A 24,498-nucleotide genomic window follows, 5' to 3' on the forward strand; every position below is an offset into this window, starting at 1 on the left:
AAAAATGTAGAAGACCAAGCAAGTAATTAACAAATGGCAATGATTAGCGCAAACTAGATTATATCCTAATTCTTTTTGGTCCTACTTTTTTATTGAAGATAAATAGGCTGCAGCTATTAGCAATTAATTTCCACCCCTCCAGGGGTGGAAGATAGATCTGGAGTATAAAAGAGGTTAATTAAATATTTACTTTTCCTCCCATGATGGGTAATCAGTGCAAGAGATATAGAAATAGCTAATAATTCTTAGCATATTAGAAGAAAATGATCCATGGAGTGAGCCACCAATGTAGTTGGCTAATCTAGCTTGAATACAACTGAATGGGTGACAGCTGGTATAGTTATACATTGTCTCCACAAATTAACTGGCTTCTCACTCATGTTAATTCACAAAATTATGAAATGGATATAGTTACTACGGTCTTTACTTTCTTTCTTTTTAAGTCTTTATTTTCATTATCTATTCAATACTGAGTAAAATTTCAAGGATGAACATTCCTACTAATGCAATGGATTCTACTTCTTCTACACAGAACTTTTCTAAGTGAAATACACACAATATATACAATAATGCACAAACATGAAGTGATCTACACAATTAGTGTATTATACGCTACACTTTTTAAAATTTTTAAACTTTTTTTTCATTTTTGAGAGACGGGAGGGTGGGGGGGGCAGAGAGGGAGACACAGAATCTGAAGCAGGCTCCAGACTCTGAGCTGTCAGCACAGAGCCTGACGCAGGGCTCGAACTCATAAACCATGAGATCACGACCTGAGTTGAAGTTGGACACTTAACCGACTGAGCCACCCAGGTGCCCTTATACACTGTACTTTTAAATTGAGGGGTCTCCATTACTCAAGTACTTTCAATGATGCATTCTTTGATACTACATTTCTATACATGCTACAGACAAATTTACTCAAAATGAATAATTATTAAATATGGAAACACCATAAAATTCTTAAAATATGTAGAGTAGTAAAGGTGGTAAGATGACCTTTGTCACTGAAATACAGATCCTTAAGACTAAGATAAAAAAAGAGATAATTTCAAGGATTCACAGGTAGAAATCTGCACATGTAGAATGAAACTGATGTATGTTCCTTTGAAAACATTAGTATTCCCTAGAGATTAACTACCAAAGAAATGGTAAATAGGATAAAAAGAGTGAGGGCTGATGAAATCTCCTAGGTTAAGGAGAAAATGAGAAGTTGTTACATTTGGGAAAAGAATCTCATTTTATAGACTATAAGGAAATAAGTGCAAAGCCATAGTTCCCCTTCTGAGGAAGGCTTAACATTGTTAAGTTCTGAATGTTTAAACCACAAATCTTTTATTTATTTATTTTTTTTTTGAGAGAGAGACAGAGAGCACGAGTTGGGGAGGGGAGGTAGACAGAGGATCCAAAGTGGGCTCCACGCTGACAGCAGAGAACCCAAAGTGAGCCTGAACTCGTGAACCGTGAGATCATGACCTGAGCCAAAGTCAGAAGCTCAGCTGACTGAGCCACCCAGGAGTCCCATAAACCACAAACTTTTAAAATGAAGCTTCGTCATATAACTGAAATTAGATTACAGAGATGTACTGTTAATCATGGGATATACATAACGATTTGTAAGGAAAAACTACTTAGTGCAAATGGGTTTGAAAAGAGGAGCCATTTTCACATTTACTGTACCAATATAAGGTAACTGTACTGTGAACAATACAAAACTCTACCTACTGGCCTCTGAAATATGTTATTTTAGAAGCGGATTTAATTTTGTACTTTTTCTCATATTAAAATACTTTTGCGTTCTCTGAACAGTTTTCATTGTATTTATAATGGAAGAAACCTAAGGGCAAGATAGATGAAGACCACCTTAGATTTAAGGAACTGTAGATATCAAAAATTGCCTCCACTGTAGCATCATCTCTGTGACTCACTTATTAAAGAAAATGTGGGTTTTCAAAATCATGTTTGCTGTAAAATAGTATTTATTTATTTAATGTTTATTTATTTATTTTGAGAGAAAGTGTGTGTGTGTGTGCATGCACGATCGGGGGTGGGGCAGAGAGCGAGAGAGGGAATCCTAGGCAGGCTCTGAGCTGTCAGAGCAAAGCCTGATGCGGCGCTTGATCTTGCTGAACTGTGAGATCATGAGATCATGACCTGAGCCAAAACCAAGAGTCCGTACACTTAGACTGAGCCACCCAGGTGCCCCAAGCTAGTAATACTTTATACCATATACATTAAACATACACACAAACGCCTTACAGTCTAAAGTAAATGGACCAAAGGTAGGGTCTAAGGTAAATATAATTATTCAGAAAAGTGTTAGATGGGTTAAAAAAAAAAAAAAGATTGCTTGGGTTATAGCTTTAGAAAGATTTAAGCTCTTTGGATTATTTTGAAAATGTTTCATTATTAAAATAGTAATTACTAACATTTAAAACTTTTGTATAAAGAATGAAACAAATCTTTCATAGATAAAAACTTTAAAACTCAAGCAGTCTTTTTATATGCAGAGTATTTCAGTATACTTTCATTGCATATGGAAAATAAACTTGGCTCATGTTCTACATCTGAAAAGTGTCAGTACTAGTACTGAATTGATAGAAAGTCTATTTCATTATCAACTTTTATATCATTTGACAAGATTTATAATAATCTTTTCTTAGGTTTTACAATTAAGAAGCACTTTAACTGCTATAGGCAGATGAAGAAACTAAGATTCCGATTTAAAAATCATACAATTTATCTGAGGCAAAAATGAGATTAGGGCTCAGGTCACCCAACATGTTAATACTATGTTATCTTGATTGCTTTAAAATCCATTTATACTTGCAGATAACAAAAGCAGCACTGTATTAATATTTGAAAATAAAGTGACAGAAAGGTGTTAACTAGTACAAATCTGTCATTTGCAAATTATGTCCATTTAAAATGTATCACCCTTGGGGCGCCTGGGTGGTTCAACTTCGGCTCAGGTCATGATCTCATGGTTTGTGGGTTTGAGCCCTGCATAGGGACAACTCAGAGCCTGGACAGCTCAGAGCCTGGAACCTGCTTCAGATTCTGTGTCTCCCTGTCTCTCTGCTCCTCCCCCCACTCACACTCTGTCTCTCAAAAATAAACATCAAAAAAAATTATTTTAAAGTATCACCCTAATTTTTCATGGGAACTCAATGACAAAGAACCTCAGCTCAGTTTTTTGGTGGATTTGTTTACATGCTTTCATAGTAATCAAACTTCAGTATATACTACTGTAATATCAGCCATCTCCACAATGATGCTAAGCAGTTTTTAGTTCAACTGTAGGGTGATATTTAATTAGGCTGGTATCTATCAATTCAGGAAATTAGACTTTCCTGTAGCATTACCTACAGTCTCTTCTTAAGGCCACATTCATAACAGTTTACTAAACTCATAGTAGTACTGTCAGTATTCTATACAAGTCCATATCCAGTTAAGAGAATCCTTAAATGTCTGTTCCTTCTGTGGTAACTATACGAGATAATATTTAATTAAAATCCTTAAGCTAGAGGTTTTAAGAAAATATTCATATAAAAACTTAAAAAAAAAAGGACCATATTTGGATTTTAATGTATGATGGTCTTTATTTACAACTTTATTGGCAAAAAAGAAGAGGGAAACATTTAAAACAGTTTAACACAGGGCATTGCAGCTGATTCTGTCAGGTTAAAGAAGTTTCCTTTTATATGTCCATCTAATTGTCCCAAGATATACAATACTGAATCTGCATATGCAGTTTCCTTTATGAAATACAGTGCTCATATTTTAAAGGCAGTCTTCAAAACATATAAATACAAAGAAAACGAAATCACTCATTAAAAACTGCATTAAATGAAAGGTATTTTAAATTTAAATTTATGTTGTTCTTATAATACATGCCCAATGAAAATCAAAAGCTGGAAAAGCAGTTACACTTCCTACTTGAATGGACAGTTACAACAATCATTTTCTGCAATGACCATTATATTTTCAATTTATCATGAACTACTCTGAACTTACTATGAGATGTAGCCAAAGTCAGAAGACAAGACGTAGGGAGAATATTCCTTTTTGGGAGGAGAGTAAGCCCTCCAGAATCAGCATGGGAAATAAACATCCTGTTGAAGAATTCTAGGTGGAAAAAAATTACTGTAGTCAATTTCAACTCATGCCGAGCTGGCTTAATTTTTTCAGACTTGTTTGGTGTCATTCTTCTAAATCAAGTGTGTTTAATTCTTCTTCTAGTTCATCCAAATCTTCCCCAGTAAAAAGATTTTCATCAACAGGAACAGCATCAATGGCTCCATTTTCCTGTCCCTCCCCTTCGTTGTCCTCTTCCAAATCACTTCTTTCACCATTTTCAGCCCTACCTCCGGAAGCTTCACTTAATTTGTTTTCTAAAAATAAATATTGAAATCAATAAGGCCCAGAAACAAAAAACACTATTCCATTAGCAATTGACAGTCACAGACTTGATACTACATTTCTTTTCCTTTTTTCATGAAAGCCTTCCCTAAGATTACTCCACCAAGACCTGATCTTTCTTTTTCTAAGCTTATTTGTGACAATTACCTAGACCTAGTGTAAGGTATGTCTTGTACTATAGACATTTAACTGCTTAACAGTCTATACATTTGAGAACAAGATTTACCTTATACAATTTTGTTTCCTACCTGACCTAGCAATTAGGTTTTAAAACGGTCAACTTCCACATATTTTATTTGAATAAATAATTATGGAATCAAAAAATGTTTTAAGCAGCTACTTAGCTTTTGGTTGGGGTAACAGTAGTTAAATCACACCAGTTGTAACGGTGCAAATACATGTGAATCCAAAAACATTTCATCCTGTCATCAAGCTGTGAAAAAAGAACCTAGACTAGGGCTATGCAGCTACTTTTCCTTACAGGCTCGAAAAGACTGAGAAAACAAAAATGCAGTCTTTTTGTGTTCGTGACACCAATATTTACACAAAGATAATTTTTAATAGCCTAATGTAGATTTTAGCTATTTCAAACATCTCTGATCACAAAAATCTTAGGGATTATAGCCTCGGAAGTTCTTACAATCATACCTACTGTCACCAAAGTCCTACTTGTAAAAGGAGCAAATCGGTCTCCATACTGGCATTAAGATAATATTGTCTTACAGCACTTGGATCTCAGGAAGGCAAGCCAGTTTTTCAAGTTATAACTTGTATTCCTTTATTGTAAAAATAAGTTTTAGTTTTGCTCTCTCAACCTTTGCCTTGATTAGTATTCTTCCTACCTTTTTCTCTCATACTAACCATGCTGAACTTTCACTTCTCTTCAAACTCTTCAGTCATGGCACTATTACATATGTGCTTATTTTTCTCCTCATTCCTCTTATCATCGCAGTCCTGATGAAAACTGGCACCCTGTTCCTACAACATCTTCCCTAACAGCAACTGAAGAATTATTTCCAGTTCTCATCCTACTTGATTTTTCTGAAACTTCTTTCTTAATTTTCCTCTGTCCTTCTCAGTGTCTTTCCTAAGCTTTCCCTCTTTAGACTACTCCAGAACACTGAGGTCTGCAGTGTGTTCTAGAATGTTCTCATATCATGAAATCCCAAACTGATTACCTACATCTCCAAACCCATTTCTGTCCCCTTCTAGTTTCAGTTAATGGCTTCAATATCCACCCAGTCACCCATTTCTACAGCTTCCACTATTCACTATTTCTATATACAGTCAAATCACACATTTATGTTGCCAGTCTGGTCCCTGCAGGCATCCAAGTTTGCCAGTGTGGTCTAAACTACCCCCTTCCCTCTTTAGACAGAATCCTAGTTCTTCAAATTACACATAAGTTAGCATACTTACCATCCTTTTCTGAAGTATACGTGCTGAATCTTTCAAGACTGGCTACAGTAATACCTGTCTCATCTACATCTCTTGGGATATACAGGCTTAAATCTATGTCATTTACACTCACTGAATCATCAACCTTAAAAACACAGAAAAGAAAGTTGTTACTTAGGAGGACAGTTTTCATAAATTACTTGCCTTTCACCTCTGACATTTATCTTAGTGAAACAAAATTTTCACTAATGCCAAGTGAAAACAAATGATTGACAACTGTCAAAATTCATTCCTTTTTCTAAACTTGAGAAAAAGAAAAACAATGCCATATTTCAAGCTTCTTCCTCTGACATATAGAATATGATGTTTTTATTTTCAACTCAAAGACAGAAGTCAGAATTTTATACCATACCAAGAATGAATAGTCAGCTACGTTTGCCTATAACTAAATGATTCTGCTGTTGTCTCCTGCTTCCTACTCTGTACTTTCTTTTTCAGTATAAAATATTAGAAAACAAACAAATCTTTTTTTTCTTTTAGAGGGAAAATAAAACACATACTTTTTACAGCTAATATATACAGGTACTTAACTATACCAGTCACTGTTCTAATTTATTAAGAATTATAATCTTATTAATCCATTTAATTCTCACAAGTACCTTGCATGTCTCTATAGAAGAGTGTGGAGACCTATAGTATAGGTGATTTCTCAGGTTAGAGTCAGGATCTGAACCAATGTCCCAGCGTTGCTACTCTTAACCATGTTACTCTGTTACTTTCTATTGGCTTTCTCCATCAACATGAGCAGAAGTGCCAAAGCTTCCTCTTACCTCATCACCACCTGTTCCCTGGGTGTAACGGGTATCATCTGCTTCCTCATCATCATCATCAACCAGTTCAGGACGAAATTCAAACACTTCACGACCACTAATCTATTCAGGTACACAAACATATCGACTCAGGGCAAATTTCAAACATTTCTTGGTTACTGATTTCAGACATACACATGATTAAGTTACAATAAATTCTTGCATGGCACAGAAATTATAAAATGAAAGAAAGAATAAAGAATCTATTCGGGTGAGTTTGGGACATACCACTAATGCTTTCCCTGCTTTGAAGTCTGCTTTTCGTCTTTCCATATCTTGCTCAAGTTTATCAATCTTTTCTTGTCTTTTTCTTTTCTTCCATGCAAGAAAAGATTCTAGAGTGATTTTGGTAACATTTGGACCTAGGGCAGAACGCTGCAAAGAGAAAAAAGTTGTTTTTTATTCCCCCACCAAATCACCTTTAATAGTATTTAAGAGTTTTCTCTTAATGCAAGCAAGTCTTTACCTGTGACTAAGACATCAAATTTAGAATAAATTGATTCATTTTCATTTTATGTAGCAATGAGCAAAACGAGTGTCCAGAGAGACATTTTTTTAATGTTTATTTTGAGAAACATTAATGTTTATTTTTTTTAACGTTTATTTTGAGAAAGCACAAGCGTGCGTGCGGGCGAGGGAGGAACAAAGAGAGGAAGACAGAATCTCAAGAAGGCTCCATGCTGTAAACGCAGAGTCTGATGCAGGGCTTGATCTCACAAACTCTAAGATCACGACCTAAGCTGAAACCAAGAGCTGGATGCTCAGCCGACTGAGCCACCCAGGTGCCCCAGAAAAACAAACACTTCTATATGCAGTAAAATATATTATCCTGAGCTGGATTTCTTTTCAAAATTGAAAGTGAGGAAAACTTGTCAGGAGAAATTGTTTTAACGTAAGTTAACTGATGAAAACAAAAAAATATGAAAAACACTATGACAATACCCAGGTTTCATTTGTGTTCCTCAGGAGATGAGGAAAAAAACTAAGCAAAAACATCATCTCCTCAGAACCAATAATCAAGTAATAAATGTATGGAAAAATAATACTTGCTGACCATCTGCCAGGTATTTGGTACTGAATGCTTTATACACATATGCTACCACATTGATCCCCACAAATAAGCGAACAGAAAGAGATTGGAAATTTACCAAAGGTTAACAGCTAATATGTTGTAGAACTAGGATACAAACATTCTCAAATATACCTGACTCTGAAGTCTGTATTTTCTATTATAGCATATTGCCTCCTGTGAGACACTAAACAATATGACCATTTAAGAACAAATATATATAATCCCAACCTTAGACATTTATACAACTTATTTAGGTTATCCAAAAGAAGGGAAAACTGGATATAATTTGAAATATCCAACCCTAAATCTAGAATTTCCAATAATCTCAACATTTTCCTGTCACTCCCAAAAGCCATATCTAACTCAGTAGCCGTGTCTACTATTTCATGGAGTAAACCTCTTTTGTGCTGACCCAGAAATGAATAGCGGAAGATTCTCTTCAATGAGACATATTCCCCTCTATCAACAGAGTGAGTGCTTTGAGTCCAGGAATGATGAAAAAACATGAACTTGAAAAACTGTAGAAGTTGTCTCCTTTAACACATTTGATTAGTAAAATAGCTAAAGAATAAGACATCAGGAAAAACATCTAAAACTTCAAGTTCAATCTGAATATTATTTTAATGAATATACTAGTATATCAATCTTACAGAAAGAATTTATTTGATAAGCCAATAGCATTAGAAGTTATTTTATAATCCCAAAATTAATGTCATGATGGGCTAACGATTATGGCTAGGTTTACATTTTAGACATACAAAAAAAACTAAATAAAAAGTAAGGCAACTTTGGGAAAAGGTCTCTTCCCCTTTCATAACATGCTAATGCCCCCAAGTGGTAAATATTATAATTTCCCAATAAATACTGCTTTAGTTTCATAGCATGAGAAAATTCTAGTTACCTCTCTTTCAATTAGATCTTCTAATGAAATTTCATCTTCTTTCTCTTCTTTTTTTTTATCTTTTTTCAATACAAATCCAGGAGGAAGTGCATGACGATACATGCAAATATCACCACCTCCAGGGCATACCCAAAACCAGCCATATTTGTTGTTTTCAATAGCTTCAAGGAAATGCTTGCACACCTATAGAGACAATAATATTCACAAGTAGTGGCTCAGTGTAGTCCATTTCCAAGGTAAATGCTGAAGTTTATGGAACAAGTACATTCTTATTCACATCCTTATGCTACTCACTTATGTACAGAGCACACTTTGTGCAGAAATGTACATATAATCTTAAAATTTTTAATACAATGGCAAACTCCCTTTAGAGAGGATCTACATAAAATTTTCAACACTGTTCCAAATTCTGAATTATACAAAAGGACATGTCTCAGTTTAGCCTTTGTAAATATACACCCAGTCTGATTTTTAAAGAAGTGAAAAAATATAAATGGTTATAAAAAACTAAAACCAATGATTTTGTTTTGGCTTGATCCTTCTTAAAAACTAATTACGTGCAATAATGATACATTATTTGAATTATCTGAAATTATAGGCAATTTCTCACATCTATGAAGAGAGAAAGGAAGCAAAGTACAAAAGGAACAACAAAGGATACAACTGCATTGAAGCCTCATGTAATAAACTTCAGAAATAAGAAAAACTGACTAACAAACAATACTCTTTTCCCGAAAAAATACAACAGATATAAGTTAAACTAGTATTCAGAAATTTTCTAGCACACCACAGTTTTTCACCATAACCTCCCTACAGATAAATATGTGGACATGAATGGAAGGTCTGAGAAACAGGCACCGATTTTTAAAAGTACATTCCTGGAATACTAGAGCCATTACCTACCCAAAGCTCATTTTGCAATTCATGTCACAATATTTTCAACCTTCTTGATTTAAAGTCTACCTACCACTAAAACAGAGTGTTTATTAATTCTCCTTCCATTCATTTTGCACAAAAAATAAGGAAAGAATTCTTATCTGAATATGTAATTGTATTCATCCATATTTGATAGAAAGTAAAATCACCTCAAAAAATGGTATTTGAAGACTTTAGTCACATGGTTTTCAAAGGTTACTTTTGAATTAAGAATCTAATTTTATAGAACTTACACTTGTAAATTCCAAAAACAAAGCTTGATGCACTTTATCTTTATCAAAAGATCCAATAATTTAAAAAATAATCCAGTAGAAAATGGCAGCAAATACCTTGCCACATAATTCTCCCTAATGATAAATATCACAGCAACTCAATTCAAGAAAAGGACATACTATTTGAGTTTTTGGTTTTTTCTTTTCCGCCTCACCGTGCTTCTTGTTCACTACTTCTTCCAGTTTTTTCTCATCCCAATTATCCATAGTATCTAAATAAAAAGAGATATGAAAACTAAATACTATAATTTTATCTACTGTTTCCAAAACATATTGCATATCTCCTTAAACAGGAAAACTGTATCATAAGACTTATGACCTAACACATTTTCTTTAAATTATGCCATAGGTAGGAATAAACAGTGTTATGAAATTATTCACCAAAATCCTACGTAGTTTAGACAAGTAAGAAGGTGGTACTGGAAGAGAGGGTGAGAAAAATTCAAAATTCATTTAATCAAGGACATAATGCTATAAATTCAGACTTTATGGAAAACAATTTTATCTATCTATCTATCTATCTATCTATCTATCCATCCATCTATCCATCCATCCATCCATCCATCCATCCAAACACAGCCCTCATAAAGACCAAAATATTCTTCAAGTACTAAATATCTTGGTAACAACCAAAAGATAGTTTTAAGAAAAGGTCTTAAAAAAATACCTTTTTCAAGTTCTTCATCTCTTGCATCAATGTAAACACTTCGCTTCTCACACTTTCTCTCCAGAGTCAAGTCATGAGAGAACTTACATTTATCTCCTTTAGTACACTGTCCTTGCTTAAAAAATGCACACACCACAGACTTGGGATCTGCACCTATGTCAAATGGCACACGATATTTGTATTACAATCTGCCAGATCACAAAGTATAGCTTCTATCTGAGATATAATTACTGTTGGTGAACTGGTTATTTTTCTATTCACTGATGTGAGAGGAAAATACCACTTACAAGTGACTGTTAAGACATTTCTTTAAAGTCCCTTCTACAGCATTTCATATCTGCATTTGTTTCTTTTATTCTTACCATTCTTACTCTCATTTCCAGGGGTGGGAAACCAAACAAACTCCTACACATTCCATAGTCATTGTCTAGTTGGAGTCAATGAAGCAGAGGCAAAAGAGAAATATACACAGAGGTATACTGCCAAGAGTTCAGAACTTACAATTTATAGAACCATAGGTTTGCCTTGGCCACCACCAAAGAATGGATATTATAAATCAATTAGTGGACGGTCTAATCCTTAATTTTGCCTTAAGTGGGGGGCTAGTACCTGGAGTTATAGTTGTACAATCACATAGCTGAGCAGATAAACAAAGGGCTCATAAAAAAGTCACTGATACAGATTTTGACAAAGGAAGGATCATTTCCATAGCAGACACATTGGCTTATAATCTGAAGAAAATAGACATTAAAACAAATTGACTTTTTTTTTTAATTGAAGTATAGTTGATAACACAATGTTACATTAGTTTCAGGAGTACAACCCAGCGATTTGACAAGTCTGTATGCTATGCTCACCACAAGTATAGCCGCCATCTGTCACCATGCAACACTATTACAATACCACTGACTACACTCCCTATGTTGTACCTGTTATCTCCATGACTTATTCATTCCATAAGTGGAAGCCTGTACCTCCCACTCCCCTTCACCCTTTTGCCCATCGCCCCCCAGTCCCTTTCCCTCTAGCAACCATCAGTTTGTTCTCTGTAATTTATGGGTCTGTTTCTGCTATTTTTTTTTTGTCTGTGTATTCATAAAATAAATTAAGAGTTTTTAACCATGAATATTTGATTTGATATTATTGATATTGATATTTGATATTATTTGATAAAAATAATACCCTCACATTTAAAGTTTACCTTTACTTATTTTTTGAGCAGCAACTACAGGTTTGAACAGCTCATTTAGTTCTTGCAATTCTTTCTTCTTGTCATCTTTCTTCAACTTCTTTTCAGCTTCACTTTGTGCTACCTATAATATTCCCAGGTATAATATGTAATTTGACTTCATATAATAAAATTGTTTTCACTATACAATAGTACATTATAGCATCACTAACATAACAAAACATTCACACATGTACACGTACATAGTCCTTACCTCTTAGTATCAGTGTTACAATGGCTTTTCGGTATATATTAAATAGTGTGGTTAAACTTTTAAACGAAACTGTGAGATTTTATATCAGTTGACTTTTAAAAAAATTTATAAATGGTACCATGCCAAGTAAAAAGCATATTCAAAAGCTTACAGCAATAAGCATTTATTAAGCATTTGCTACATGCCCAGCTTTTTTAGTAAATGGTTCTCACCTGGGATTTTCTTCTTATGACAACCACCCACTCCCCAGAAACATGTGGGTGCGTTTTGAAGATCAGAAATGCCAACATTAGGAAATGCGCAGTCCCACACAATAAAGAACTGTACCACCCAAAATACCTACAGTACCCTTGTGGGAAAACACTGAGCTAGGTCAATGTGGGAGATTAAACAAAACAAATATGACATATGACACAGTCCCAGGCACACGATTTACATACCTAATATGATTAGAGGATTCATCCAAATATTTATATGTCAGGTCCTATGTTAGATGACAGGGAATACAAAGATGAAAAGATAAAGATGCTTATTTAAAGAAGCTCAGAATTTAGTGGGAAGACAGACATGTCAACAACTATAATATAATATGTGGTTCTCTGGGAACAAGGAATGCCTACCTACATGCCTATAAAAATCAAACTGAGCTAATACTTTATGGATGAATTCTTCTGATGAGCAAGGAAAGGAATGCAGAGAGAGCCAGCCAATGCAAAGATACAGGCACCAGAAGGAACAGGGTATGAGAAACATCAATGAAAAGTTTGAACTGTATCAGTAGGTGACAGGGAAAATTCAAAGGCTTAAAGTAAGTCAATGACATAATCAGACAGTGTTTTATAAAGATCACAATGGCAACTGTGTGAAAAGTGGACTAGAAGGAGCCAAAGAATGGCAAGGAAAATTAGGAGGCTAATGCAACTGCTGTAGGCAAGAAAACACAAGAGCTTAACATAGACATTAGTAGCAAGGATGCAGAAAAGATGAGAGAAGTGAGAGAGAGAGCTCTTAAAGAGGCAGAACTGACACTACTAAGTGACTGACTAGATATAAAATGTAAGCGAGAGGGCGGAGTCTAGAATTATCACATTTATGGTTAGTGCTGTTAAACGAGACAGGGAATACAAGAGGAACAGGTTTCAGGGTAGAAATTAGAGATGAGCTCAGTTTTAGACATACTGAGTACGAGATGCTTACAGAGCATCTGGATAGAGCTAATACTCAGAAGGCAAGTGGACATGGATCTTGGTATCTGGAGAGAGGGTCTGCTTTAAAATAAAAATTTTAGAAACAGCTTATAGATAATTAAAACTTTAGGATGTATGAGATAGGACAGCATAAAGAAGTGACAAGGAAAAAAAAGTGACAAGAGCACAGTTCCCTGAAGAATACCAATATTAAATGAGGCAACAGAACCTTAAAAAGCCTACAAAAGGGTCCAAGAAACATCAAAGAAATAGATAGAAATCCAGCACAAAGAAGTATACATGGAAGAAGAAATTTTAGGAAGGGAATAACTAAATGCTAGGTTAAAGACATACCAAATCCTGACTTTGAAGATGTGATGGGATGTGTTTAAACAGAAAAATTGTAAACCATTTTTTAAAAAGAAAAAATTTAAGTCATTTTATCTTAATGAAAATATCTTTTGCTCACTAGGCACATGTCTAACATTTATGGGGCCTAGAGCAAGAGTACAACGGAGGCTTCATAAACCATTTTTGTAAGTTAGAATATTTGTAAGTTAGAAATCAAGCTAATGCTAAACAAAGTATGGTTTATACCTCTGTTTAAGAAATATACCTTGTGACCTGGAAGGACAGGTTCAAATTTAAAATGCTCAGGTTCCATGGAGTTCTACACTGGAGCGTGGCAGTAAAGCAACAGTCAACGCCTTCCTCCTCCTCCTCTTCCCACCCTGAATTTCATCCCATCATGTGAGTGCATGAAGGTGGAAGGTATGGGGTAGGATATGGTGTGGATTCAGGCTCTGTCCACACTCCTAGCACACACCCTTCTTTTGTCATACATGTGTCACTGAAGTGAACACACACCCTACCTTTGACTACTTCAGGCATATTGGCAGCACAGGATACTCTAAGATAAACATGGGTAACATGACCTCTGTAGGCCCTGAACTATTGTGGAGAGAGATGGTGCAAATTCCCTTGACCTCACTGACTCCTTGCTTGTGGGAGAGCTATGTCTGGAGGCAAAAGAGTAGGGTCATCCTCTGCAACACAAGGCCTACAGTAGGGTGCCTATTGCCTGGCTCTAACAGCAGGACTGCTGCTCATTTCACAGATAAAAGCCCAGGTACCCAAGAAATTATCAAAAAATATAATCCTGAATGTACTACGAATCCTAATTACCACCACCACGAATGCTATGACTTTCTCAGGTCTATGAAATATAAAATTACCAGTCAATATACCTCCCACAAGTGAAAATATGGAGAGCAGAATAGGATTGAAAAAAGGGATAAGGGAAGAAAAGTGAATTATTTCCACACACCTGTATTACACCAGAAGATTTATGTTATGTTCTCATTTAACCACCATAGGAACCTTACAAGGGTAAGTGCCCTTCCACTGTACACATTAAGACCAGTGTTGCTAAATAACTTGAGATCATATAACAAAGAAGATAGGGGAATTCATACCCAAATTGATCTGACTCCAAGATCTCAGCATGAATTTTTATTAAACCAGGCTACTAAATTAGCACCACGGAAGATTAATAGTTTTTGGCTGTGCCTCTATGTTGGAGGCACTAATTTAAAGAGATAATCTGAGTGACAGAAATTTGTTTCAGATTGGGATCACAAATATATATTCTGATATCACAGATGAAAAGAAAAGTATTTCCAAAAGTTAAGAAAAAGGACAGAGTGGTGAAAAAAGTACATTTTAAAAGTATAGATGCAGGTCTGTAAAATCTTAAATTCAAGAAAGTGAAAGATTTAAATAACTTGAAGAAAAGGGACTTTTTTTGAATGCACTGCCAATAGATAAAATTATTTCAAAATCATATGGAAGAATAAATGCCTAAGGTAGCCAAGAAAAATATAAAAGGAGTAACATCTGGGGGAAAGGACTCCCTTTAATATCTAATAGAATATGTTAGTAGGCCACAAGAATCAAAATCAATGTGACACTAGTTTATGGACATATAATAAATAGAACATAAAAGAGAATCCAGAAATGGATCCTAACATATTTGAGACTTTACTATATGTCAATAGTAGTATCTCAATTCAGTGGTAAATGATGCTGGTATGAGTGGCTATTCATTTGAAAGAAAATTAACTTTGTGACATAAAAATTTATGACAAATTATAGACTGTAAGAAAACATACATGATCTAGTAGTGCAGATTATTTAAAAAATCCAGACATATCTAACAATACAAAAAGTGAAAATTGTTGTATAGCAAATATAACAGAAACATCACAAATTATCTGTAATGCAGACATAAAGTGTCTCTCATAACTGACAAGAAAAAGACATCCAGAAAAGTAAAGGATATGAATAGACAAGTCAGAAAAGTACAAACCCAGACAGTCAACAACCATATGAAAAGATACTCAAACAAAACAAAAACATACCAAACCAAAACAAAAGATACTCAAACTCTTAGTAGTGAGGGAAACAAAATAAAAATGAGATCTCATTTTATACTTACCAGATTGGAAAACCTTAAAAAGAACTTTAGTATCTATAACTCATGTACTGAAAATGAAAATGTGAAGTATTACAATCTCTACAGAAAGGGACATAATTTATTAAATTAGAAATCCATTTCCTTTGGAAAAAAAAATGAAATCCATTTCCCTTGATCTAGAAATGTGTCATAGATAATTTACGCCACAGGAAAAAAAAGCACAAATGCCTATAAGAACACATGTACAAGGATACTTCTCGCAGAATTGTTCTTAGTGTCAAAACGCTGGAAACAAAGAGATCATTTATAAATAGCCGAAACAGATGGATATAGTACATCCACATCCTAGAACAGTACGCAGCCATTAGAATAAATTAGAGCTATATCAAAATGGCTTGGAGGAATATCTAAGAGGTATTGCTGAGTAACAAAGGGAAGATGCAGAAAAGTTTTAGAGGAGGATTACATTTTCAAATACAATTACCATGCCAAATACTTTTATCTGTAACAGACGCCTTATTACATTCATATGAAGAAAATGCAGAAATTTAAGTTATTTACCTGACGTGGATTTTGTTGACCAAACTTAACTTGGTGAGTGACAGCCTTGATAAATTTCTGTTGCTTTGCTCCTTTCTTATTCTTTAGACCAAAAGTTTTATCCTGAATGAAAAAGAGTACAGAAATAACTTAGCAATTTATATTATTTTTTATCTGTTTTTTTCAGTCATATCTAAAAGTCATTCTTTCATTTAATTACTGGTAAGAAAACTATTCCTTCTTATGCTATATAGACATGCAAAACGCTAAAACATCAAGTCAAGGCAACATAGGACCCAGGATTCTTTACAATTCAATACATACTTATCATTACTAAACCTGTTACTCTATGATGCTTTTTCCAAAGTTTGTTTCTGAATATAAATTCTGGATGTGCAGAATTGTGATACATGACAAGATGACCTACAGTCAAGTAAGTTTAGGAAAATGTTTGGTTAACAGTATTTTTAATTCTTAAGCGTACAATATCTTAGAGCCTTTACCAGAAGGGATATAGTTAGGAGCAATTCCACATCTTATTTTACCTAAGAATGCATTCTTCTCAGAGTATCCTACAGGATTGTGTAGTACTGAACACATTTTGGGAAATACTGCATAAGATACATTAAGTTCTGCACTGTTTTGTTCTGTCTTGGTAAGTTATCTTTTCAAAACAACTTTTTTTAAGCTTATTTTTAGTAATCTCTACACCCAATGTGGGGCTCAAACTAACAACCCCACAATCAAGAGCTGCATGCTGAGCCAGCCAGGAGACCTTCAAAACAGTTAAATCTATAGAACTCAAATTACTGAAACGTACACATTCCTAGCTGTTGTTAATATGGAAATACTAAAATTGAGGTATACCTAACTAAAAGCGATACCTTATTTAAATTTGGAATATTAATATAGTAATTTGTGAAAGCTATTAATATGATAGCAGCTATCACATATGGAATGCTTATTATGTGCAAGGCACTAATGATCTTTGGCTATCTATTCATAAGCATCTAGTACAAAAACATTCAGAAGCCACTCTACAAGTTTGAGTGTGTATTTGAGTAGGTATAAGCTAAGGAATGCCATGGAGTGCCAGAAACCACCAGAATCTTGGAAGACCCAAGAAAAGATGTTTTCCTAGAGCTTTGAGAGGGAGTATGACCCTGTTTACACCTTGATTTTAGACTTCTAGCTTCCACATCTGTGAGAGAATAAGTTTCTGTTGTTTTAAGTCACCCAGTTTGTGGCAATTTGTCACAGCAGCCCTAGGAAACTAATACAGGAGGCTTGCTGTGTGGGTTCCATCCTTAGATGAATGGGTGGCAAGGCTGTCAGGAAATCACCAAATACTGGTATCTGAAGTCTTTTTTTTTTTTAATGGCTTTTCTGTTTCTCAGAAGGATCCTCTGCCTAGGAGTGCATTAAGCCTGACTAAAGATCTTGAGAAGAGAGCAGGTGAGAGAGAGTGTCTCTTAGCTCATTTCACTGCACAGACTCCTTTCAGTCTCATATTTTAACCACCCCCACTCCTACTCTCCCCTCCACCTCCTTTGTGCCTAGAGTTCCAGAAACAGAGGCTTCTTGATTTATTCCACCCCTGATTTCTCACTGGGAAAATTATCTGGCTTAATCTTCGTAGATAAGAACCATCAGCTACTTCTAAGACTTGTAACCCTCAGTTTCCAGCCTCTCATCTTCTGCATTAACCAGTGCCTCCCATTATTGAGTTTTTCCAGAATTCTGCAGAGCAAATCCACTTGGTTCTTAATGACACAATCCTAGGTGGCAGTCAGGCCTGAATGCTCTGTTCTACTGAGCCAGTTACCCACTTATCCATACACTACCAAACTTTGTAGGTTGAGGTTGAAATAGAAGTTTAATTTGTTTTAGTGTTTATTTTTTAGAGAGAGAGAGAGTGAGAAAGCGCATGCAAGTGGGGAAGGGGCAGAGAGAGAGAGGGAGACACAGGATCTCAAGCAGGCTCTACACTCAGGGCAGAGAGCCCGAAGCAGACCTGAACTCACAAGCCATGAGGATCGTGACCTGAGCCAAAGTTGAACACTTAAACAATTGAGCCACCCAGGTACCCCTAGATGTTTAATTTTAAAATGGAGTTTGCATTCTTTCTCATTCTCGGTTATGGGTGGGTTTGAAAAAGGAAGAAGAGGCAAAAAGGTCTTTACTTTTGAAAGGGACCTGAGACCCTCTGAGAGGAATTTAGTCTGAAATAAATGGGACTATTTTGAAGCCTTTACTTTGGTATTATTTCTGAGGAAAGGGACAAGATAATAGGAAGAAAGTATTATAGGTAAAGAATACCTATGTGGACAAGTTGGAAAACAACAACAGTATTGATAGGATTAGTATGTGAAGACATTCCAACACAACATAACTTTGCAGAATCTCAGAATCAATAAAATAGATCAATGTTCTTAAGACTACAAGTTGAAGAGGGGTTTAGCTCTACAAAGTTCTCTTTTTATTCATTCATCACATCTATATCCATCCATATATCAAAATTTCACTTTCCCTTACTTAAATTTCTATTCTCGTGTTTTAATATCCCATATTACAAAATTCTACATGAATTTTCTATAACCTATGTATATATAAAAAAAAGATAGAAGGTGGGGAGCCTGAGTGGCTCAATTGCTTAAGTGTCCGACTTCGGCTCAGGTCATGATCTCATGGTTCTTGAGTTCAAGCCTCGCATTGGGCTCTGTGCTGACAGCTCGGAGCCTGGAGCCCGCTTCAGATTCTGTGTCTCCCTCTACCTGCTCTCTGCAGCTTGCACTCTGTCTCTTGCATTGTCGCAAAAATAAAAAACATTAAAAAAAATTTTTTTTTAAAAAGAAGGTACATACAAGCTGAAATTGAGTTTTTTTATGGCTGGTTTTCCTTGTTTTTAGGTAAGAAAATTTAACATTCAATTCAGTAAGAAGAAAAGATGGTCAAGTATAACGTGACATATGAAGAGAGGTGAGGACATACATCAACTAGTGTGAAATGCCATACTTTCCCTTCACAAAAAGTGAGCTCTCATGGGGGGCAGGGAAGATGGAAAACCCTAGATAAAAAGAAATCAGTATCAAAAGTGCAACAGCATCTACATATGCCTTGCCAGAGAAAAGCATAACTGGAGTTCAAACCATGCCCCAAACGTTAACGACAGAAAATGAACAAACTATGAATAAACAAGGCCAAATATCAAGGCAGATACTGACATATAAAGATTTAGGAAAGACAAAAGTCCTCTAAGGGGACTTGACCAGCTAGAAAGAAGTACTCATGACAACAGATTCTGGTGGAGGTATATAAGCTCCAGATCCCTGAAGAAAAACAGTTTTTCAGGTTTAATTACACTGCTTTAGCACATAATTAACCAGCCTAAAAGAGATAATGAACGAGTTGTGTTTTTTAAAGTCTCTAATTAGGTTGGAGCTCAGAAATTATTTTTTCTACGGAGACAGGGGACACATCCATTTAGCATTCACGAAACCTAAACACCTCAATATTATTTTACTGAATCCTCTTAACGATTCTATGATGTACTATTATCTCACTCTGTAAATGTGGATACTGAAGCTCAGAAATCTTCAATAATTCTTCTTAAGTCAGACTGTATAGTGTGACGATTTATGAGCTCTGGAGTCAGACTGCCAAAGTTCTAATCTCAAACAAAACTGGGCAAATTACCTTCTTTGCCACAGTTTTCTTATTTATAAAGTGGGTCTCACTCTAACCTCTTAGGATTGTTATGAAAGTTAAAAGATTCACTATAAAGAAGTCGTATAGCACACTGGTTAACAGGACTCTGCAGCCAGACCTACAGGGTTGAAATCCTGGCTCTGCCAATGGCCAGTTTAGTAACCTTGGGCAAATTGCTTAATCTCTGTTCCTGTTTCCTCAATTATAAAAAGGGTAATAATACTTATCTTACTGAGAGAATTAAAGAAGCTGCATAAGTTTATCACTTGTAGATGGCTGTCTTCTCTCCTTTCTCCAACACATCGATAACTATGTCTGGCTCAGTAAGAGTTAACTATTAAGTGGCACAGATGAAATGTGAACCAAGGTATATTTGACTCCAAGCAAAGTCTTTGTTCTTCCCACTGTGAAAAACTATTTCCCAGAGAAACCTAATTAGGTTATTGTGCAGGTTGGTACAAAAAAAGCTTTCTGAATACCACATTGTTGATCTGGGAAATCAACAACACCTAGTGAAAATAGAATGGTTTATAATCTGGAATACTTTAAAAGGACTTTCTCCCTTTTTCTTGAATTTAGGACAAACACTTACCTGAAGATTATCCTGGATTTGGGGGTCTGGGGGATATGAGACAGGAAGACTGGAGGTTACAATCAAATCCAAATCATGGTTAAAATAAAACAAATAGTCCTTACTGGATCAATAAGGCCCCAAAAGTTAGGTTATAAGGAAGGAACAGTGTGTGTAGGTGTCTGTGTGCGTGTTTCAGATTTGGGAAACTGAATACAAAGGAGTTTAGAAAACAGGTAGTATTTCTTAAAAAAGGATGGCTCCCTGAGGATCCACAGCCTTAACATTCAGTGAACTCCAGACTTCATTTAAAACTAACCCTTTCTGGGGCACCTGGGTGGCTCAGTTGGTTAAGCATCTGACTTTGGCTCAGGTCATGACTTCAAGGTTCATGGCTTAGAGTCCTGCATCGGGCTTTGTGCTAACAGCTCAGAGCCTGGAGCCTGCTTCAGATTCTGTGTCTCCCTCTCTCTGCTCCTCCCCTGCTCACACTCTGTGTGTCTCTCTCTCAAAAATAAATAAACATTAAAAAAAAACTGAGCCTTCTTCCCTTTCCCACCTTATTATATATTCATGCTTCTTTTACAGCCAACCTCCACTCCTTAAACAAGATATCTGAAAAAAGGAAGGGGTTGGGAAAGCAGGTCAATACTGACTAGTGCTCCAAGATAACTGTGGTCTACCTTTTGGGTCACTAGAGTAAGTAGAGGCTAGCACTGTTTTATTTCATTAATTGGTCACGTTCACCCACCGCCCCCCACCCCCCCCCCCCCACGTACTTACTGTCTAATGTATTTTTGTTGTCCATTCATACAAGAGATATTCTGCAGCTGGTTAATCTAGCTTCAAGTAATCAACAGTTGACTTGGACTTAAGTTTTTCATTGGCAACCAATCATTTCTCTTCCTCTATCCTTCACACATCTAGATCCCATCTCTATACGTGTCTTATTACTACTTCCTTGCTGCTACAAGTCCTTGGCTGGATGTCCTTTATTTACTTGTCCCAAACACAAAGATTATTTCTCTCTTTCCATAATCAAACCCTTTATTTCTCAAAGCTGACTTCAGTTTATTAAATGTTAACTATAAGAAAGCAAATGCTATATGCCATTTGGGACAACTGCATGAACGTCTAACAGAACTATAACCTTTTCAATATACTCATTTCAGAAAAAAAATACCTATTAATCCAAATGAACTCATAAATTTTGGGAGGTTTAAAGAAGGAAAGAAAAAATGTAGGCAACAGAAAGAAATTATTTCAAGTGACAGAAAGTAAGCCCTGTACAGACTGTATAGGTCAGTCTGATTATTTCTCCTAACTAGTTCTTATTTATAATACTAATAAATAATAGTAGCTGCCATTTATTGGGTATGTATCATATGTCAGGTATTTTACATGTCATCTCATTTAACCCATGAATCATATAACTCTGTAATACAGAAATTCACTCCATTTTGCTGAGGAGAGGTACATCAGTTTTAGCTCTGGATAATCAATTTTTATCCTTAACCCCATGCACTAACCATCAAGACATGCTAGGGCTTTAGCAAAGTTAAAAAAAAAAAAAAAAGGCACCTATTATAGTATTTAACAAAAAGGAATATATTATTTCCTAACTAGGCTGGGTAACAGAATTTTCTCTATAAATCTAGTTTACAACAAATGATAAAACTTAACACTAATTCACAGTATTGTTGTACCTCTCGAGTGGTAGTAAATATCCATGCAACACACTTCCATCTGCAAAACCTTACATCCATTAAAATAAAAAAAATTTTTAAAAAGGTGCTCATCATTTATGATAAATGGGAGTGGGGGGGACAGGCTAAGTTCACCACTCTGTTAGGGTATTTTTTTGTCAGTTAAAGAATGAAAGAATGCAACTGTCTTAATTTTGTTTTTTTCTTTGGCTAAGTCTTCATTAATGAAACTAAGGCTGCTTCCTCTTTACCTTAAGAATAACCTTGTACAAGATGAACAAAGCCATTATCGACATTCTTAGTCGATAAATACTATCAATGACTTTCATTCACAATTACTTAAAACAAAAATACTCCTACCAATTACAAATGAAACAAATAACTTCATAGAGTTAAAGCTCAATAATGCATGAGGTACTTTGTCAGGTAACATTTAATTTCTTATCTACAAGGAAATTTCACTTTGTATCATGTTAATTCATTTTCAGTAAAGAAAACTGACAAGTAAAATGTCATCCCTAAAATATCCTTGGTTTACACAGCACTGAATGCTAGCAGATCACCATTCCCAGGGATCCACTTAAGTGCCAGTAGTCCAGATTGTTCAAAACGATAATACTAGACACAGATGTGAAGATGACAGTCTGCCTTTAAAGTTCTGGCTATGTTGGGGCGCCTGGGTGGCTTGGTCGGTTAAGCGTCCGACTTCGGCTCAGGTCATGATCTCACCGTCAGTGAGTTTGAGCCCCGCGTCGGGCTCTGTGCTGACAGCTCAGAGCCTGGAGCCTGCTTCCGATTCTGTGTCTCCCTCTCTCTCTGACCCTCCCCCATTCACGCTCTGTCTCTCTCTGTCTCAAAAATAAATAAACGTTAAAAAAAAAATTTAAAATTAAAAAAATTAAAGTTCTGGCTATGTTGCTTCCTCACAGTTCTAAATAGTACAAATTGGCAATTAGAATACAGGTTCTGCTTCAGAACTGGAACTTGGCCAAGATTACTAGAATTCTTTATAGGCAGGTTAAACCAGCAACGTTAAAAATTATGTGAAAAGAAACAAACACAAGTACTGATTAAGTTTATACTATGCAGCCCTGAGCGCTTTCATTGCTATTTTTCACGGCTGTAAATACCAAATATTAAAAATAGTGAACATTTATAAATAAACTTATCATTTCAAAACACCCAACAGGCATTTTGGTCGGGCTGTAGTAAAAAGTAACGATTCCACAAAGACTGTCCATTATTCCGGTACACCACACGCAGAAAAATGGTCATGTTTTTTTCCAATTACATCCAAAGCTCAGGAAGAACTACTTAAAACTCACTGATGGTTCACTCTCTTCAGAAACTCACTAGCAGTCGTTGGAAGGCAAATACAACACATTCAAGAACGTCAATAGTATTCTCTGCCATTAAAGAGCTATATAGGTTCAGTGCGCTAAATGAATATATATAATAAATTCAGATACGACACAACACAGCTAGTGACATTGAAACGTAATCTCTTCAAGCACTGTCGATGTAATTTACAACGTATATATCAAGAGCTATGTACAAATCGGTGGGCTGCGACCTTAAAGAAACCTACACTCTCTATGCAACTTGTACCAGTTTAGAAATGGATCGGAAAACCACGAAACGGTAATTTGTTGGCTCGAAATAAGTAACTAGTACTCCTAAGCGTTAGGTAAAAAAACACAAAGCTCGTCCTGAGCCGGCCTGCTAGAAGGAGTCTAGCCCGACCCCATTCAGCGTACTTTTTAAAAACACAAGCCTAGAAACGTCTTCAATTTTAAGGACTGGAGAAGGACAAAATCCCTGAAGCGGGCACTGGAGTGGGGGTGCCCTCTTGAACCGGGGTCGGCGAAGGCGGGCGTGTGGGCGGAGAAGCAAAGCAAAGGCTGGGTGCGGGGGCGCCAGCAGCGTCACTATAGCGATGAGAGGTAGCGAGCTTCATCACGGGGCTGGAGAAGGGGCAGTGGGCTACACAGAGCCAAACAGAGGGACACGTCGCCCCGGAGGACGCGAGCAGGAGCCATGGAGCGGGGGACCAGGAGGCTGCTTCCCTGAGGGCTCGCAGCATGAGTGGGGGAGGGGGGGTGGGTACTCACTTCAATAATCTTCTCCTTCTTTTTCTGCTCCGCCTTTTTGCTGCCCCCGGCCTGAGCCTGTTTCTTGGGGGGCATTGCGGAGAGAGGTGGCACCGGCCAGACTTAAGCGCAGCTGGACACCGTCAGGGGATCTGGCCCCGCGGCAGGAGGAAGAGGACACGGGCCTCCGTCGCCGCCGCACCGCACGGAAAGCGAGGCGCTCACTCACCACAGAAATGCG

The 24,498-nt window shown here is 36.2% G+C and overlaps 1 protein-coding gene across 1 annotated transcript; it reads right to left on the reverse strand.

The window, feature by feature from the left end:
• Window positions 1-3,576: 3,576 nt before the first annotated feature.
• On the reverse strand, window positions 3,577-24,498 carry ZC3H15 (zinc finger CCCH-type containing 15). The gene is made up of 10 exons (XM_019461590.2): window positions 24,279-24,498; window positions 16,204-16,305; window positions 11,739-11,850; window positions 10,538-10,690; window positions 9,991-10,082; window positions 8,663-8,845; window positions 6,918-7,064; window positions 6,651-6,752; window positions 5,842-5,965; window positions 3,577-4,394 (listed from the first exon to the last, which is right to left on the reverse strand). The coding sequence occupies exons 1-10, from the start codon at window positions 24,351-24,353 to the stop codon at window positions 4,204-4,206; spliced, it is 1,281 nt and encodes a 426-aa protein (XP_019317135.1). The 5' UTR covers window positions 24,354-24,498; the 3' UTR covers window positions 3,577-4,203.

The sequence above is a fragment of the Panthera pardus genome, unplaced genomic scaffold, assembly GCF_024362965.1.
Source record: "Panthera pardus isolate Hobbes unplaced genomic scaffold, ASM2436296v1 HiC_scaffold_10, whole genome shotgun sequence".
NCBI lineage: Eukaryota > Metazoa > Chordata > Mammalia > Carnivora > Felidae > Panthera > Panthera pardus.

Coding starts and splice junctions, on each gene's coding strand:
- ZC3H15 (XM_019461590.2), bottom strand. CDS start 24,353: ATGCCCCCCAAGAAACAGGCTCAGGCCGGGGGCAGCAAAAAGGCGGAG. Junction 11,851..16,203: donor GTCAACAAAATCCACGTCAG/GTAAATAACTTA, acceptor GGAATATTATAG/GTAGCACAAAGTGAAGCTGA. Junction 10,691..11,738: donor TGCTCAAAAAATAAGTAAAG/GTAAACTTTAAA, acceptor CATTTGACATAG/GTGCAGATCCCAAGTCTGTG.